The 19,509-nt window shown below is 43.9% G+C and overlaps 1 protein-coding gene and 1 pseudogene across 4 annotated transcripts in view; one reads left to right on the forward strand and one right to left on the reverse strand.

Moving 5' to 3' along the window:
• The window catches only part of LOC141167128 (olfactory receptor 11L1-like), a 53,980-nt gene extending 41,201 nt beyond the window's left edge, over window positions 1–12,779 (forward strand). For 2 of the 4 annotated variants that reach the window (XR_012251400.1, XM_073654505.1), the window contains exon 3: window positions 11,504–12,779. Coding sequence is in view for 3 of the 4 variants with exons in the window: in XM_073654505.1 (XP_073510606.1) it covers window positions 11,504–11,513 (10 nt within the window). In the remaining variant the exon portion in view is untranslated. Of the gene's footprint in view, window positions 1–4,872; window positions 7,205–11,503 lie in introns of those variants that run through there. The other 2 variants (XM_073654502.1, XM_073654501.1) reach the window with 1 other exon arrangement.
• Window positions 12,780–13,016: 237 nt separating this feature from the next.
• On the reverse strand, window positions 13,017–16,483 carry LOC141167129 (zona pellucida sperm-binding protein 3-like; annotated as a pseudogene).
• Window positions 16,484–19,509: the final 3,026 nt, after the last annotated feature.

The following is a 19,509-nucleotide window of genomic DNA, read 5'->3' on the forward strand; positions in this document are numbered from 1 at the left end:
CACTGTGGATATCACTGTTATTATGGGAGCACTGTGGGTATCACTGTTATTATGGGGGCACTGTGGATATCACTGTTATTATGGGAGCACTGTGGATGTCACTGTTATTATGGGGGCACTGTGGATGTCACTGTTATTATGGGGGCACTGTGGATGTCACTGTTATTATGGGGGCACTGTGGATGTCACTGTTATTATGGGGGCACTGTGGATGTCACTGTTATTATGGGGGCACTGTGGATGTCACTGTTATTATGGGGGCACTGTGGATATCGCTGTTATTATGGGAGCACTGTGAATGTCGCTGTTATTATGGGAGCACTGTGGATATCACTGTTATTATGGGGGCACTGTGGATATCACTGTTATTATGGGGGCACTGTGGATATCACTGTTATTATGGGAGCACTGTGGATATCACTGTTATTATGGGAGCACTGTGGATATCGCTGTTATTATGGGAGCACTGTGGATATCACTGTTATTATGGGAGCACTGTGGATATCACTGTTATTATGGGAGCACTGTGGATATCGCTGTTATTATGGGGGCACTGTGGATATCACTGTTATTATGGGGGCACTGTGGATATCGCTGTTATTATGGGAGCACTGTGGATATCGCTGTTATTATGGGAGCACTGTGGATATCACTGTTATTATGGGGGCACTGTGGATATCACTGTTATTATGGGGGCACTGTGGATATCACTGTTATTATGGGGGCACTGTGGATATCACTGTTATTATGGGAGCACTGTGGATGTCACTGTTATTATGGAGCACTGTGGATGTCACTGTTATTATGGGGGCACTGTGGATATCACTGTTATTATGGGAGCACTGTGGATATCACTGTTATTATGGGGGCACTGTGGATATCACTGTTATTATGGGGGCACTGTGGATATCACTGTTATTATGGGAGCACTGTGGATGTCACTGTTATTATGGAGCACTGTGGATGTCACTGTTATTATGGGGGCACTGTGGATATCACTGTTATTATGGGAGCACTGTGGATATCACTGTTATTATGGGAGCACTGTGGATATCACTGTTATTATGGGAGCACTGTGGATGTCACTGTTATTATGGGGGCACTGTGGATGTCACTGTTATTATGGGAGCACTGTGGATATCACTGTTATTGTGGGGGCACTGTTGATATTGTTGTTACAGTTGTTCAGTGGATGTCACTGTTATGGGGATATGGTGGTCTGGCTCTCTATTGAGATCTCTATTACTTATTCTCCTACAGTGGGGAAAATAAGTATTTGATACACTGATGATTTTGTAATTTTTATCGGAGGTCACTTCACCTGTGAGACAGAATCTTAAAATAAAAACCGGAAAATCACATTGTATGATTCTTCGATAATTAATTGCATTTTATTGCATGAAATAAGTATTTGATCACCGACCAACCAGCAAGAATTCTGGCTCTCACAGACCTGTTAGTGTTTCTTTAAGAAGCCCCTCTACTCTACTCTCATTACCTGTATTAATTGCACCTGTTTGAACACGTTACCTGTATAAAAGACACCTGTCCACACACTGAATCAATCACACTCCAACCTCTCCACCATGGCCAAGACCAAAGAGCTGTCTAAGGACACCAGGGACAAAATTGTAGACCTGCACAAGGCTGGGATGGGCTACAGGACAATAGGCAAGCAGCTTGGTGAGAAGCAAAAACTGTTGGCACAATTATTAGAAAATGGAAGAAACACAAGATGACTGTCAATCTTCCTCAGTCTGGGGCTCCATGCAGGATCTTGCCTCGTGGGGTAAGGATGATTCTGTGAAAGGTCATGAATCAGCTCAGAACTACACGGGAGGACCTGGTCAATGACCTGAAGAGAGCTGGGACCATAGTTTCAAACATTACAGTTAGTAACGCACTATGCCGTCATGGATCAAAATCCTGCAGAGAATGCAAGGTTCCCCTGTTCACGCCAGCACATGTTTATACCCATTTGAAGTTCACTAATGACCATCTGGATGATCCAGAGGAGGCATGGGAGAAGGTCATGTAGTCAGATGAGGCCAAAATAGAACTTTTTGGTATCAACTCCAATCGTCGTGTTTGGAAGAAGAAGAAGGATGAGTACAACCCCAAGAACACCGTCCCAACGGTGAAGCATGGTGGGGGAAACATCATACTTTGGGGGTGCTTTTCTGCAAATAATACAGGATGACTGCACTGTATTGAAGGGAGGATGGATGGAGTCATGTATCGTGAGATTTTGGTCAACAACCTCCTTTCTTTAGTAAAAGCATTGAAGATGGGTTGTGGCTGTGTCTTCCAGCATGACAATGACCCGAAACACACAGCCAGGGCAGCTAAGGAGTGGCTCCGTAAGAAGCATTTCAAGGTCCTGGAGTGGCCTAGCCAGTCTCCAGACCTGAACCCAATAGAAAATCTTTGGAGGGAGCTGAAACTCAATGTTGCCCAGTGACAGCCCCGAAACCTGAAAGATCTGTATGGAGGAGGGGGCCAAAATCCCTGCTGCGGTGTGTGCAAACCTGGTCAAGAACTAAAGGAAATGTCTGACCTCTATAATGTAAAGTTTCTGGACCAAATATTAAGCTCTGTTTTTCTATTGTTACTAATACTTATTTCATGCAATAAAATGCAAATTAATGATGTAAGAATCATACAATGTGATTTTCTGGTTTTTATTTTTAGATTCTGTCTCTCACAGGTGAAGTGACCTCCGATAAAAATTAGACCTCTCCATTCTTTGTAGGTGGGAAAAATGTGCAAAATCGGCAGTGTATCAAATACTTATTTCCCCACTGTATATGAATACTGTGTAACAACAATGGTGATTATCTTCTTCCTTTCATCTGTAGTTTAGAGAAGCAGAAGGAACATCCATAGAACTTGACTGGTAAGAATTGTGTTTAGCGTTTCCTGTCATTTTTCTCTTTCTCTGCACACAATTCCCTCACACGTGACATAAATTAGTCTTTGCATTAAAACAGTCTTCTGGAAATCTCAAACAGGTGTCACTTTCATCCAGATGTCTTCTGTTTTGGGCTGTGGGTGGATTAGAGCAGGTGCTTGTGTGACAGAGCAGAGGGGGCGAAGCTCCTGCTGCAGACAGGGTGGTGGGGCGAAGCTCCTGCTGCAGACAGGGTGGTGGGGCGAAGCTCCTGCTGCAGACAGGGTGGTGGGGCGAAGCTCCTGCTGCAGACAGGGTGGTGGGGCGAAGCTCCTGCTGCAGACAGGGTGGTGGGGCGAAGCTCCTGCTGCAGACAGGGTGGTGGGGCGAAGCTCCTGCTGCAGACAGACCAGCTGGGGCGAAGCTCCTGCTGCAGACAGACCAGCTGGGGAGAAGCTCCTGCTGCAGACAGACCAGCTGGGGAGAAGCTCCTGCTGCAGACAGACCAGCTGGGGAGAAGCTCCTGCTGCAGACAGACCAGCTGGGGAGAAGCTCCTGCTGCAGACAGACCAGCTGGGGAGAAGCTCCTGCTGCAGACAGACCAGCTGGGGAGAAGCTCCTGCTGCAGACAGGGTGGTGGGGCGAAGCTCCTGCTGCAGACAGACCAGCTGGGGAGAAGCTCCTGCTGCAGACAGACCAGCTGGGGAGAAGCTCCTGCTGCAGACAGACCAGCTGGGGAGAAGCTCCTGCTGCAGACAGACCAGCTGGGGAGAAGCTCCTGCTGCAGACAGACCAGCTGGGGAGAAGCTCCTGCTGCAGACAGACCAGCTGGGGAGAAGCTCCTGCTGCAGACAGACCAGCTGGGGAGAAGCTCCTGCTGCAGACAGACCAGCTGGGGAGAAGCTCCTGCTGCAGACAGACCAGCAGGGGAGAAGCTCCTGCTGCAGACAGACCAGCAGGGGAGAAGCTCCTGCTGCAGACAGACCAGCTGGGGAGAAGCTCCTGCTGCAGACAGACCAGCTGGGGAGAAGCTCCTGCTGCAGACAGACCAGCTGGGGAGAAGCTCCTGCTGCAGACAGGGTGGTGGGGCGAAGCTCCTGCTGCAGACAGACCAGCTGGGGAGAAGCTCCTGCTGCAGATAGACCAGCTGGGGAGAAGCTCCTGCTGCAGACAGACCAGCTGGGGAGAAGCTCCTGCTGCAGATAGACCAGCTGGGGAGAAGCTCCTGCTGCAGACAGACCAGCTGGGGAGAAGCTCCTGCTGCAGACAGACCAGCTGGGGAGAAGCTCCTGCTGCAGACAGACCAGCAGGGGAGAAGCTCCTGCTGCAGACAGACCAGCTGGGGAGAAGCTCCTGCTGCAGACAGACCAGCAGGGGAGAAGCTCCTGCTGCAGACAGACCAGCAGGGGAGAAGCTCCTGCTGCAGACAGACCAGCAGGGGAGAATCTCCTGCTGCAGACAGACCAGCAGGGGAGAATCTCCTGCTGCAGACAGACCAGCTGGGGAGAATCTCCTGCTGCAGACAGACCAGCTGGGGAGAATCTCCTGCTGCAGACAGACCAGCTGGGGAGAATCTCCTGCTGCAGACAGACCAGCTGGGGAGAATCTCCTGCTGCAGACAGACCAGCTGGGGAGAATCTCCTGCTGCAGACAGGGTGGTGGGGCGAAGCTCCTGCTGCAGACAGGGTGGTGGGGCGAAGCTCCTGCTGCTAAGAGAGTGGAGGGAAGAAGCTCATGCTGCATACACAGTGGCAAGGGAGAAGCTCCTGCTGCATACACAGTGGCAAGGGAGAAGCTCCTGCTGCATACACAGTGGCAAGGGAGAAGCTTCTGCTGCAGACAGCTGCCTTACATCTTCAGCCAGGTCTGAGCTTTATGAGATCAAGAGGGGACAGTGGATGATCACTGTCTGACCCATAGACCTAATTTTGGGACTGCTTTTATTTCTTTGGCCTCTTACTCTCTTATGTTCTGCCCTCTAGGGAATGGACAAGAGAAATCAATCAGCGATCACAGAATTTTTCCTCTTGGGATTTGGAAATCTCCACAACTTCAGGATTGCAGTTTTTACTCTGTTTTTGATGGTCCACATCATGGCTTTGACTGCAAATATTCTGGTGATTGTCCTGGTTGGAGTCACTGGGAGCCTCCACTCCGCGATGTACATCTTTCTCAGCCAGTTGTCTTTGTCGGAGATCTTGTTCACCAGTAACATCGTGCCCAATATGTTATGGTTGATCCTGGTGGGAGGAGGAAAGGTATCGGTGGCCCGGTGTCTTTCTCAATTTTACTTATTGGGCGTTCCAACCATTGCCCAATGCTTGTTGTTGGCGGCCATGTCCTTCGATCGACATGTGGCCATATGCAGACCATTACACTATGCCACCATTATGACCCTCAGCCTTCAGCTGCAGATGGTCACCTCCTGTTGGTTCTTGGGCTTCACCATGTCCTTTTTTGTATACATTTTCTTAAGCAAATTGGAATTTTGCAGCCGCAACGTCATCAACCACTTCTACTGCGATATTGCTCCACTTCTACAACTGTCCTGCTCCAGTACATCTTTGGTAGAACTGGTCACTGCTGTGGTCTCCTTCCCAGTTCTCTTAACTCCATTCACGTTTATTGTGGTCACCTATGTGTCAATCATTCGGGCTATCCTCAATATTTCCTCCAGCACCGGAAGACCTAAAGCCTTCTCCACCTGCAGCTCCCACCTGATCATTGTCTGCATGTACTACGGGACGTTATCATCAATTTATATCTTTCCACCAAGAGATAATTCCATAAATCTGAACAAAGGTCTGTCGGTTCTCTACACGCTTGTGACTCCCTTGTTTAACCCTTTAATCTACAGCTTAAGAAACCAGGACATCAGAGGTGCCATTTTGAAATGTATTCAAGCTTTGAGGCCATGGAAATGAATAGAAAGTAGAGAGCAAAGTCCATGGATATAAACTCATATTATAACTATAATTTCCATAAGCATTGGTTAGATAATTTGTGAACTGATCCTAGAAGCAGAAAACCCAATACAACTAACACCAAAGCCCTAGAGATAATAATCCTACTCGAGACGAAGTAGAAGTGAACTCTACAGTTTTGAGATAGACCTTGAGATGTAAATTAGTGAAGCAATGTAAGTCAACCTTGATCTAGAGAAGAGCCATCATAGATCTTATGGGTGGAACGTCAGGTTATCGTAACCCACTAAGTGAAAAGTTTCTAATGGTGGAAATGCAACGAGACATACATTCAGAAGGAAATGACTATAGAAGCATATATAGAAGTTTCAAGAGTAGTTGAAAAGACATGAGAAGATCATTGACCTAGAGAAGAGTCATTGATGCATCTTATGGGTGGGATTTCAGTTTGAAATAGCCAAAAAGTAGGGAAGAATTAGGAGATAACCAAAGTGGAGTAGTATTGATGGGTAATAGAACAGAGTCACACATCATTGATCTAGACCCTGTGGGGCAGAAAGTATGAAATGATGCCCTGACGATGTTGAAGATAACTCTAAGGCCACGTTCACACGTTCAGTATTTGGTCAGTATTTTGTCATCAGTATTTGTAAGCCAAAACCAGGAGAGGAACAGTCAGAAGAAAAGTATAATAGAAACTCATCACCACTTCTGTATTTATCACTCACTCCTAGTTTTAGTTTACAAATACTGATGTGAAATATTGACCAAATACTGAACGTGTGAACGTGGCCTAAGATGAAGAGTATTTGAAGATGAAGAAACGAGGTAGGACAACCTTAAGCTAGAGAGAATTTATGAGTTGATGCTTAGGTAGGAGGAAGTTAATTTGAGAAAGTCACAGAGATGGAAATATATACTGTGTAGAAAAAATGCTGAAAAGTAAGAAGCTTCCAAAAATACAAGTGTCAATAGTTTATTTTTTATCAATTAACCAATTGTAAAGTAAATGGAAAAAAGGGGATTCAAATCCAATATATTGCCGTGAATGTCCTTTGCCTTCAAAACAGCGTCAAAGCCTCAAATCTTCTCAGCACACCTGCATAGAGTTTTTGAAGGCACTTGGCAGGGAGGTTGTTCCAAACATCTTAGAGAAGGGTTCCTCAACTCCAGTCCTCAAAGCCCACCAAGAGAAGTTTACATACCCCTGATTAAATGCCAGGTTTTTATCATGTAAAAAAATACTATCAAGACAAATCATTTTAGAACTTTTCCACCTTTTAATGACGCCCATAATCTGAACAATTGAACTGAAAAATAAACTGAAATCTTTTTCGAGTGGAAAAATAAAAATAAAATAATGCTGTTGCCTAAATCTGCACACCCACTAAGGCCATGGTCAAAAGTTCAGTATTTGGTCAGTAATTTACATCAGGATTTGTAAGCTAAAACCAGGAGTGGATGAAAAATATAGAAGTGGTGGTGACGTGTTTCTATTATACTTCTCCTCTGATTGTTCCTCTGCTGGTTTTGGCTTACAGATACTGATGTAAAATACTGACCAAATACTGAACATGTGAACGTGGCCTTAAACTATTACTTAGCTGAAGTCCCCTTTGAATTTTTGGCAGCATTCAGTCTTTTTTGGGTTGGGGTCCTTCAGAGCGGTACATCTAGAATTGGCGGTCTTTGCTCTCTCTTGCAGTTGCTCCACATCTATTTGATTGTGGGGGGAATTTTCTATGTACAGCACCCTCACCTACAGACTTTGAATCGGATTTAGATCTGGACTATTCCAAAACTGTGATCTTCTGTTAATTCCTTTCTTTTGGTGATTTGGAGGTTGCTTCAAGTTGTTGTGGTGCTGAAGGGAGAATTTCCCCTTCATTTTCAGCTCTTTAGTGGAGGCCTGAAGATTGTGATGTAAAATTGACTGATATTTGCAACTGTTTACAATTCCCTCCATCTTGACTAGAGCACGTGTTCTTGCTGCAGAAAAACAGCCCCAAAGCACAATACTGCCTCCACCGTGCCTCACTGTAGGGATGGTGTCCTTTTGGCGATGCGAAGTGCTGGCTTTGCACCTTTTAGAATTATGGCCAAGAAAGATCAACCCTGGTCTCAATAGACCATAAAATGCTTTCCCACATGCTTTTGACAGATTTGATGTAGGCTTTGGTAGAACATAGCCGGGCTTGCATGTTTTTCTTTTGCAATAAAAGGCTTCCATCTTTCCCCTGACCCCACAGGCCAGACATATGAAGAATACAGGAGATTGTCACATGCAATGCACAACCACAACTTGCTAGAAATTCCTGCAGCTCTTTTAATGTTGCTGTCGGTCTCTCGGCAGCCTCTTGGACCAAATGTCTTCTGTTTTTTTTTCAGCAATTTTTGAGGGACATCCAATTCTATTTCACCATTTTGACAAATTTCAGCCACTTCTTGAGGATGCCTTCACAGTGATCCTTTGTTAGATATAATGCCTCGGAAATTTTTTGTATTCTCCTGACTGATAACTTTCCACAATGAGGTCCCTTTACTGTGTTGTCAGCTGTTTAAGGACCATAGTTTTTGCTGTAAAACGCAACTAAGAAAATGTCAGGAAATTTCTCTTAGCACAACAAAACTTTCTCTGGGATTAATCACAACTGACTACTATGTAACATTAGTGTAAATGTGATTGGCTAATTCTGAACATAACCACATCCCCAATTATAAGAGGGTGCTCACACTTATGCAAGCACATTATTTTAGTTTTATTTTTCTCCTCAAAATGATTTCAGTTTTTTTCCTCAATTGATTTTACAGATAATGGGCAACATTAAAGGTGGAAAAAGTTCTGAAATGATTCTTCTTAGTGACAAAAACCTGGTATTTTAACAAGAGGTGTGTAGACTTTTTATATCCACTTTATTAATACAGTTAGTACAATAAAAAGTTCTGAAAATAGGAAAGACATAAGCATAAAAGAAAAAGCAACATCTATAGAGCGTCATCTGGACTATGTAACTCAAAACGTAATTAACCAGGAAAGGTCAAGTGACTGAGTCCTTTTTAGACTTCAACGTATTTCTTCTTATATTCTTAACCGTGGCCAGAAAAATCAGATGTAGCGTCTACTTCCATGACCCTTCCCATGTATAGACATTGTAGGACTCGCTCAGGTAGGCGTAAGGCAGAATTCACACAGGGAGGCAGTTTCTTTGTCCAAGTCAGATTTATTAAAGTTCATAAATCTTTTCCAGCAAAATAAACAAACAGCTGTTCGGCATAAGGCAAAACAAAATAGTGGAATATTGTCCAGCTCCCCGTGATTTGCATCCTAGGGTGTTCGGAGCATGGGAACGCCGCATCAAGGTGTGGGAAATGCAGTACAGCTTACATGACATGCGGTATCGACACGTTTCATGATTAAGGGCATACAGACAGCTGAAACGCGTCGATGCCGCGTGTCATGTAAGCTGTGTTACTGACTGTATGTCCTTGAAGCATTTTGCGTGAATAAAACATTCACGGTTCGCGGAGCTGGATTTTCTTCAAAATAAAATAGTCCATAAGGTTGTACAGGGCTCAAACCTTCACAATATTATCCACATTCTCATTGCACAGTCTGACCAGAAGTAGGAGGGCTCTCCAGGTTCCACAGAGACCAGAAATGTCTCCACCTCTACACTCAGACAGTTATGAGCAGCTCAGACGCATTTTTAACCGAGCTTCACCTGATGTATTGGTGGTTGGGAACGATCGGTCCCGCCCATCACTTACCAGTCATTCCTGAAACCTGGACCCATTCTGCTCCACTAAGTAAAACCTCTCAGGACTCTATCAGTGGTGAAGCATTTTGCAGGCGTCATATCACCGAGGCCAGGTACCTTAGTGACACATCACTCCATCTCAGACTTGTTGGCAGCAGACGCCATCTTGCTGCCTGTCTACAACATGAAAGAAGTGAAATAATAAAGCGAGATGATAGCAGAAAGAAGAGGGGGAAAAAAAAGAATAAGTAAAAATAAATGGATATCAGGGATTCCAGGAGAGGAACCTATAATGAAGGAGAGCCAATAATGGAGGACAGCCTAAGCTTGGAGCAACACCAGGAGCACTTACATACAGCTATGCCCCTCACCCCACGAGAGACCAAATAGAAAAGCTTGTAGTGCGTAGAAGAGGATAAGTCCTTCGTATGCATTAAACATTCACTTTACTGAATAATGACTAAGGTGGACAGATAGTTTGTTTCCAATACAGCCCCCAGCTGCTAAAACCAGATATCGCAAAGGCTAACGCTCGTAGGAGGAGCAGTGATGGAGATGGAACAGGGCCGGACCTAAATCCATTGCGTTATTGGTAACCTGCTGAATATTTCGTGTGACACTGTCCCAAAATGGGGAGAGGATGCCACAAAACCAGAAAATAGGTACATTCACATCTCCAACAAGTAGAGTCTACTGCTGGTGTCCCATTATTGAATCCATAAATACTATCTTCCATATATTATGGAATATTATAACTTTACATCATTCTCTACAATCCCCGTGCAGTTTGTGCGTCCAGCCAGCTTCTCCTACCCAGGACACTGTTCCTCAGAACTTCAACTCAATCACACTCCATGGCACAACCGTCACTAATATTATATGCTCCAAACATCAGCTCTACGCGAGAGGAGAAACCACTGGTTTACTCCCTGGACTACTTGTACATCACCCACCGCCGGGTTTTGTCACTCATTCTACAGATATTTAACACTTTTTTTTCAATTTATTCTTGTTCTACCCATTCTTCTCTATCTTGATATACTTTTTTCTTGAAATGTCATCACACCACAACCCGTCCTGTGGAGAAGCGGTTTGATGGGATCTCCCGTTAACTAACAGGAGAATACGGCTATCGCGCACCATGGCTCTTTCATCACTTAGTATTTCTATTTTTTAAATGTGATAAATACTGAAGCTTTTTATCTATTCCACTAATACAGTTTAATTATTTCCCAATATATTTATTCATTTTTTTTAATCTGTTCTTCTGCATTATTACTGTGTAAAACATTCCCATTTGATTCACATATTGGCTTCTCATTGGTTCATGCCCACATGGGCGTCACTAGGCTTCGTGCCGCTCTTTATTGAATTTTTTTTATATAAACCCCCATACCTCTGTACCTGCTCCTATCGGTAGTTTATTTTGAAAAACTATTAGGTTCGAACCAGAAACTCGTAAATGAAGTTCCTTGAATCGACCCGGGAGTGTGGAACTTTCATCATCTACATCATCTCCAAACGCCCATCCTCCACCCTAGGTACTGTAGTCCCAAATAGACTAGAGGATTTCAGATCAGGGCTCTGTGGGGGCCGGATCATCACTTTTAGGACTTCTCATTCTTAATGATATTGGTTGGATGTTTGGGGTCCTTGTCTGGCTGTAGAATATATTTGGAGCCAGACACCAATCAGATTTACATTTCTCTTTTGTTCATAGTTTATTTTATCAATTGTCTCTTCTAGATTTGGAAGCTTCGTACTTTGCATCATTTTTCCTTTCCTGACTAATAATTGTACAAAGCCTGAGTGACCGATTCATCAAGCTACGCTTGCACTATACCAGTCTTGATAGAGTATAAGGCACCAAATTCATCAGGTTGTGCATTTCTATCATACAAAAACACCATCACTTTTATTGAATTTGACAGGCAGATGTGACCAAGTCATCTCCCGACTCCTCCACATCTTCTGCAAAGTCCTGGTATGGAGCAAACAAATTGGAAGCAATGCAGAGTTTCAGAGAAGGTGGTTGTGTTGAAGCTTGGAGGAAATTTTGAAAACTTGATCACCATTGTGCAATCTGGCCCAACGACCAATCAATGACATGGAGAATAGAGCCTGAGCCACAGAAGTTCCAAAACCACAAGTGCATCAGAAAGTAGAAAAAAAAAAAAACTAAAATTAAAATGTCCTCAACATGTAATGCTTCAAACTGAAAATTAACTTTAATTATGACCACCAGTAATTGCAAAGCCATTAGTGGAAATTAGCTTCAGAGGCGTCTGCAAAGAAATAAAAAGAAAGTTCAGTTTTTGGTCAGAGAAGAGTTAAATATTTGATGTAGCACTAGAATATTGACTTGTTGGTTTACACTTGATAAAGATGCCAGTACGGCATTGAAACACGGTGGATAACAAAGCCATTTAAGAATATGGCAGGAAGATGTCTTTCCAGCAGCGCAGACAATTTTTATATGTGTTAATATCCTATTTGTCATTTCCATCTGGCAGATTTTTCCCCAGTCACGAGGCAGCAATGGCTGGCTATGTAAACCTTTATAGTGGTTGTGTCTTCACACAGACACCCAAGGTGAGAAAAACTATTGTTTAACCATTTCCTATATTGTGCACTTCTCCCTTCACAGTCACCTCATTAACCGATTATACATAATATAATGCCCCCTCTACACAACGTAAACTGCGCCCACAGCTCCCTATACACCATATGACAGGCCCATAGCTCTCTAGACAGTATGATGCCCCCACAGCTCCCCTATAAACAGTATAACATCCCTACAGATTCCCTAGACACAGTATGACAGGTGTCCCTACACTGTATGACGCCCCCATACTTAGCATAACAGGGCCACAACTCCCCAATACACAGTATAATGCCCTCACAGATCCTATACACAGCATGACTTGCCCACAGCTCTCTATACACAGTATGATGTCTGCACAGTTTCCTATACACTGTAGGATACCCCTCTATGCACAGTATAAAGCCACCCTATAAAATTAATCATGCGCTCACACTGTATGATGTCCTCACAATAGTCACCACACTGCATAATGCCCCCACAGTAGTCTTCATACTATATGATGGCCCCCACGGTAGTGTTCTATGTCTGATGGAGACTAAAGTAGTCTTGAAATCTTGCCAACCAATAAAAGGCAACCACTGAGGACTCAATTTTATCTATTGGCCAACACATTTATATTTTATATTAAATATTATATGTCTAAAGTTGACAGTAGCACTTCACCATGGGGACATCCTACTAGTATCAGCATTCTGTCAACCTGTGTAAACAGACCAGTAGTCATTTGAGGACTTGTCCAAGTGATGCCTACAGGAAATAGCGACTGCAACAACCCATCTAGAGACTCTTGCCCAGTCCAACACAATCACTAGACAACACAAGAATTCCTCAAATGGTGTTTATTGCTGCACAGATTCTTTGTGGGACAATCTTTTCAGAAGACATTTTCCAGCCACAGTAAGAGCAACGGCAACAACTACTGAAGTGACAGATCCAATGGCCACCAGCACCCACAGCTGTAGAGGTTCACGTCCTGCGCTCATCCTGGAAGCTTGGAGGGTTCCTGCTCCGGTAACCTGGTTAGACTTGGATCCAGTCACTAGAATGGGACCCAGGGTGGCCATGCCATGTTTCTCTACACGAGAAGCTATCAGGAAGATGTAGACAATTAAAATATTGAAAGTAATGACAGTTTGTTCCCATCAAGGTACGCTGAATGGTATGGCTCAGCGGTGGTAAACTGCAGGTCTAATCTACATTATTTTTTGGGGGTCTGTAGTCTACACGTCAAGTCACTTGGGAAGAAGGTGTAGTCTGCTTCAAAAGCAGGTTTGTCATGTATATCTACATCAGTAGTCACCGAATTGGGAGGATTCTATAGCCAACTGAGACATCCGACTCACCAACATCCCTCTTCCCAAATCCCCTTTGCCTTCCAGATGATCCCCATTGTGTTCTCTGGCTGGCAGCAGCAGCACAGTTCCTGGTGGTGCAGCACTGGCAGATCCCACTAGATCCTTCCACAGAGGTCCAACTGAAGAGAAAGATATTGGAGATTAGTTTGTAGATCTAAAGAGGGGACAGACTATGGATGGCTTTGTAGGTCAGTGTTAGTAGTTTAAAGTTGAAAGATTGAGAGTCAATAAGAACCAACCATTGAATTATCTTGGTAAATACCAGCCAGTATTGTGGTGGGTCTTACCTGCTAGATGCCTTGTTGTAGGAGCAGGCCTTGTTCATGGGATCAGGGGTCTGGTTGATGTCAGCAGCTCTCAGGGTACAAGTGATGTAAGTCTAGGAGAACATACCAGAAGTTGGCAATTTCCTTTTATCAACTGAAGTTTTTTTTTTTGTAAAAATATGCTTGATGGCATCTGTAACATGCTATAGTTAAGAGTAACTAAGTAATGGCACTTTTGGTAGCCTTTGTGCAAGTTGACTGTATGACCAGGATCAATCAAGTAGAAGTCCTCACCGTAGAAGCAGTGCTGTCAGTGAATCTGAAGGCATCAACCATGAAGCGGAGCTTGTTGGCTTGAGGTCTTGGTGAAACAAAGACTGAGGAGGAATCTTCTTCCATACTGTCCATCATGCACCTGGAGAACAGATAGTTGTAGATTTGGCTTCTTTGTGTCTTACAGTATTGATGTTTATAACTCACCCATTGTTGGAGATTATGTCATAACTGGGTCTAGAGTCCACATCTGGAGTAATGGTGGCCACACAACGGTCAACAAACAGGATCATCAGGACATGGTTCTGGATATCCAGAGAGGCTTATATGTACAATTTCTCACCAAGCTGAAATACCAGTATTGAACTGGGGGCACTGAAGTCCGCTGAAGAGAAAATACTCATTAAACAGATCACAAGACTTGGCTCCATTACCCCAAGTGCTGGAAGCTTCTTACCAGTCATAAGTTGCAAGGAGAACGACAGCCTCTCCTCTGAGGTCACTGTGGTGCTGTATGGAGTCCATGTTGGCTTGATGGCATTGCTGCTCACATTACCATGTCTAGACAAGATAGAGTTGCAAGAATGACTAGGAAAGTGACAACTGACCTATCACATCTTTGTGTCTAGTGTCATGTAATGGTGATTGACCTAACACAAGACTTGGCCATATGACCCCAGATCCATCATAAGATGGCCAGCACACATTCTACAATGAATAAGGCTCTACTAGCCCAAGTCAAGACTAGTTTTGGGTCCTGACAGTGGTGTGTAGGTGAAGGTGGGTCTTACAGCAGAATGAGTTTGAGCATGTTGAAAACCCCAAGACAAATATCTCTACATCGTTCAACCAGATAATCTTAGGGATAAGAGTTAGTGGCATAGGCAATGGTGAGGTTTAGTAAACGCTTCCATACACTGCATTTTTGGAAGGCAACAGCATTGATGCCTGTAGCAGTAAGGACTCATTGTTGCTACAGGGGTCAAGAGTCTAAACTACTTTAGGTGCTATACAACCAGAAATTGACAATATGACCAAAAAAATGCATTAGTCATTAAACCACAACATTATGGTTAAGGCACATTCACACAGTATGGGGCCATGGTCAGCTTTTAAGGGATCCCATAGCCTAGTTCATTTGTGGACTCTTTGCAACGAACTTCTGATTAGCCTGAGCTCCTCAGATGTGTCCTGTATTTGTTGAGTCTTACCTTGGGTAGAAACACTGGACAGGAACCACAGCAGTGTTGGACCGGATGATGGGCACATTCCTTGAAGAGGTGGGGGTGTAGCGCAGGTTTGAGCTGTAGATCAGCCAGTCTGGGGTCATCTTGAAGATAGATTGGTTAGTTGGTTAGTTTGTTCACACTTTATTCAAATGTAACAGAAGCCTGTTCTACTCAAACACCAGCTCCTCCTCAAGCTTTCTAGTAGGCCTGGAGAAGCTACATTTGTAGAGTAAATTTTAAGGATCTCAGGGGTGCCTTATCTCAGCACTTTATGGAAGTGAAATGGGACAATTCCATCCAGATTCCAAACATTGGCAGTGGGTAATGTTAACAGGCAACAGCCTTGCTGTTATGATTCCAGTTTCACTCAGGCATTACCAGTTCTCATAGCTCCACCATTAGTGGTCAGAGACTTCATGTTCAAGGAGTTTCCCTTCTAGAACTTAAAGGTCTGTTGGTTGCATTGCTCCTGCTCTATACCATCATAGCCACAGATTAGACACCATGTTCAATATAGTTTGAAAAAAAGTTACAACTTCATGCCAGAAGTTTTATTTGCTAGATATAGGGCAATGTTTATCATTTCACTAGCTTAACCATGGCGATCAAGGAACCAAGAAAAAAAAATCCACTAAGCTTTTCACAACTATAGTAGTCTTGGCAGAAGCAAAGCCAGTCATAAAAATACATTGTGGGGTCTAGATCTAGCAAGACTTCAATGCTAAAAATCACTTGCAGAAAAGTTGGCATATTGAACACTCACCTGTAAGAGGTTACCACATTCTTGAAGACCATTGTCAAAGACCACAGTAGTATCTGTAGTCTGCTGTCCAGGACTGCAGGAGCCCAGGGTCAGGTCTGAGGGCTTCACCAGCTTACCATTCCCATAGAAGTCTCTGTTCACCATCACCACCATGTGGTCCTCACCACACTGCACACTGACAGAGGATGGAGCTTGAGTAAGGTCTCAGAGATGTTGGTCTCTACCATTATACCTGCTGTCCCATCTTGGAGACCCCACTCCAGATATAGGCTGTCCAAGTCCTCTAGAAGATCCCCGGCCAGGCTGATAATTCCTCCACCAATCATCTGACTGGCGCTGGTGTCTAACCAAGGAGCTACCAAAGCCTGATCCATAGAGAAGAACCACTAGTAGACAACTCCACCTGACCCACAGCTCCATCCTCACTGCAGCACCAGACATAGAAGGAGAAGGTTGAGGGAGCAGAGCTTTATACCCTCCTCATCACACCACCATTATCCCACCTCATTACACTCAGCTGACCACCTTCTTCTCCTCACCTGATGAGGACAGGAATGAGGTGAAGTCACAATGGGATTTTTTCACATCTCCTTAGGTTTGAACCAGGGCTTTATTGTCCATGTGTCGCTCTGAACATTGCATCTAATTATTTCCTCTGATGTTGGATTGTGACCTCTCTCCCACCACAAATGCAACACCAAGTGTTTTCGTAGATTTTCTGTAGCTGCTCACAATCCACCAAAAGTTGGAAAATCACCCCAAAAAAATTGCAACATGATCATTACACTGAATTGAGTGAAGTGAGTCGCGTGTGAATTGTGACCAGCGGCAGAAAACCAAACACATTTGGAAACATTTGCTCCTCTTTGCCGCGGATGGCCATAACGTCACAATGCGGCACCACAGGAAATGATTAGATGCAATGTTATGATCATGTTGCAATTTTTTTGCAACTTTTGAGGTTGCAGATTTTCTGCACCCATTAAGTAAAATAGGTTAATTGCATTTTTTTAAAAAAAAAATACGCAGTGTAAAAAACTAACAAACTCATTGTGAGAATGAAGCCTTTACAGTGATTTATTTGGTGGTAAGCGCTGCAGGTTTTGCATGTAAGACATGTGGAAAGTAAGACACAAGAGGTTGGAACTGATCGACCGGTCAAGTAACGGGTAAAAATCCACAAAGACTTTAGAGGCTGTGTTCACACACTGAGGTTGCGGTGAATTTTTTTTTTTTTTTTGCAATTTTGGAAAATTATGATTGAAACAAAGAAAAAGTACAATATGCAAACACAGCATTTTCATGGGAAAAAATGTGTTTTATAGTTTTATAGAACAGAGCAAAGCGCATCTTTTCTTGCATTTTTTAACATTTTTTGAAAAAAAACACAACTTGTCATTTTTTTTCACCAATTTTTCCACATTGAGATCAAAATGACTTAGCATCAAAAACGCATGTAATTTACAATGAAGTTTTCTGGCAGCGTGCGTTTTTTCATGCAGAAAAAGAAGTATCAAAAAAAAAATTCTTGGGCCGTGTTCTCATATGTAAAAACGCTGCATTCTCTTTGCAGGTGTCCATACTTATACACGCAATAACTATCTGATCGCCACGTTTTATATATTTATGTATTTACTCCTTTTTTATGCGCTTTTGTGCAGATTTGAAGTAGTTTTTTTTTTTAATACATTTTTTAATGCTATAGGCTTTGTGCCCACGATGCAGAAATGAAGCAGAAATTTTCCGGAGCATTTCTGCAATGTCCTTGGCAGAAAAAAACGTATGCGGATTTTACACGCGTTTTTGAAGTGTTTTTACTTGCGGATTTGCTATGCGTTTTTCAAATGCATTGTATATGCAAATCTGCATGCGGAAGAGCACAAAGAATGGTCATGCAGCACCTAAAATCCGCGCAGAAAAAATATGTGCACAGAACTTGCAAAATGTCATAGGAAGTCATGGGTTAAGATGTGCAATTCGTTTCTGCTGCATTGCCGCACGGAAAAAAACGCACAAAAAAAGGCTCCAAATCCGCATCGTGGGCACATAGCCTTAAATGTAACAGATTTTCTGCACAAAATAAACCAAAACATCTAGGGAGTATTCACACAATGCGTCATGAGTGGGGGTTTTTGTCTGTGATTTGGTAAAAATGTGGTGGTATTTAGAAAACGATCCCTCCCCCTCCCCCCCAAAAAAAGGCATCACAAATGTATTGTGTGAAGACTAGTGATGAGCGAGCATGCTCGCCACTGCTCAGTACTCGCCCGAGCATCTCACTACTCGACATGCTCGGCGCTGGCTGAGTATATCCAGGTTGCTCACCGGGAGCTCGGGTCCCCTCCCTGCATGTTTGGCGCTCTTTACAGAGCCAATGAACATGCAGGGATTGCCTGCCACTCACTGTAATGCCGTAGCCATGTTGGTTGTGGCATTACAGTGATTGGCTGGCAGCACAGTGTCATCAGGTCTATATCAGACGTGGCGCCACCATGCTCGTCACAGTCACTCCGGAATCACAGTGTAGAGAGAGGTGCTGCTGAGATAGGGAGAGATTTGCTTGTTTCTAGTTAGTGTGGGGAGAAAAACCGTACATTGCACATATCCATCTTAACAAACAGTCCTTCTGAGGACTAATCCATCTGCAGAGATATCAGGCAGGCAGTGTATATAGGCAGGCAGTGTATATAGCAGACTGCAGTGCACATAGGACAAGAGGCTCCATTCCAGTTCTGCCTTCTGCTGCTGTTAGATATTTCTATACAAAGGCCCAGGTCTCAGGGGCCAGGAATACTTTTCTTTGGATCTTAATCCTCATTATTTGCTTAAAAAGCAATCCAGAGAGCACAGTTTTTCTGCGCCATTTGCTTGTTGGCACTGCAGAATACAGCCAGGGCCTTTCCATATTACAGCGCTAAAAATCCAGCTATTTAAAACTGTGTTTTCTCTGTCACACGGATCACATATAAGTTCACTCCAAACTCAGTCATTTGTAGTGAGCGTGGAAGATACTGTCCTCCATTTAAAATGGGCAAGGCACGTGGCAAGGGACGGGGAACTGGACGTGATGGTAATGGTGCATGCAGAGGCCGAGGACAAGGCTGTGGGCAAGCTGAAATTGTGCCACAACAAACACCCACATCTTCTCGCCTGACCTTCCTGTCCCAATTTCTAGGGGCCCGCAGCACACCACTATTGAACCCAGAGCAGTGTCAAAAGGTTGGTTGGATAGCGGATAATGCTTCCAGTCTATTAGCCACCACCACCACCACCCTGTCTTCCACACGGTCAAGTTTCAGTAGCCGTGAGTCTGGACCACATATTCCTCACCCTGATCCTCCTTCCTCCCACCATGCCGAGTACCCAGAGACAACTGATCCCACACTTGAAAAAGAAAAGGGAAATCCACTGGCACATCCAACAGGAAATAGTTAAAAATTGTTCTT

This window comes from Phyllobates terribilis, unplaced genomic scaffold (genome assembly GCF_046119375.1).
Source record: "Phyllobates terribilis strain yellow unplaced genomic scaffold, ASM4611937v1 Scaffold_11__3_contigs__length_659146591, whole genome shotgun sequence".
NCBI classification, from domain to species: Eukaryota; Metazoa; Chordata; class Amphibia; order Anura; family Dendrobatidae; genus Phyllobates; species Phyllobates terribilis.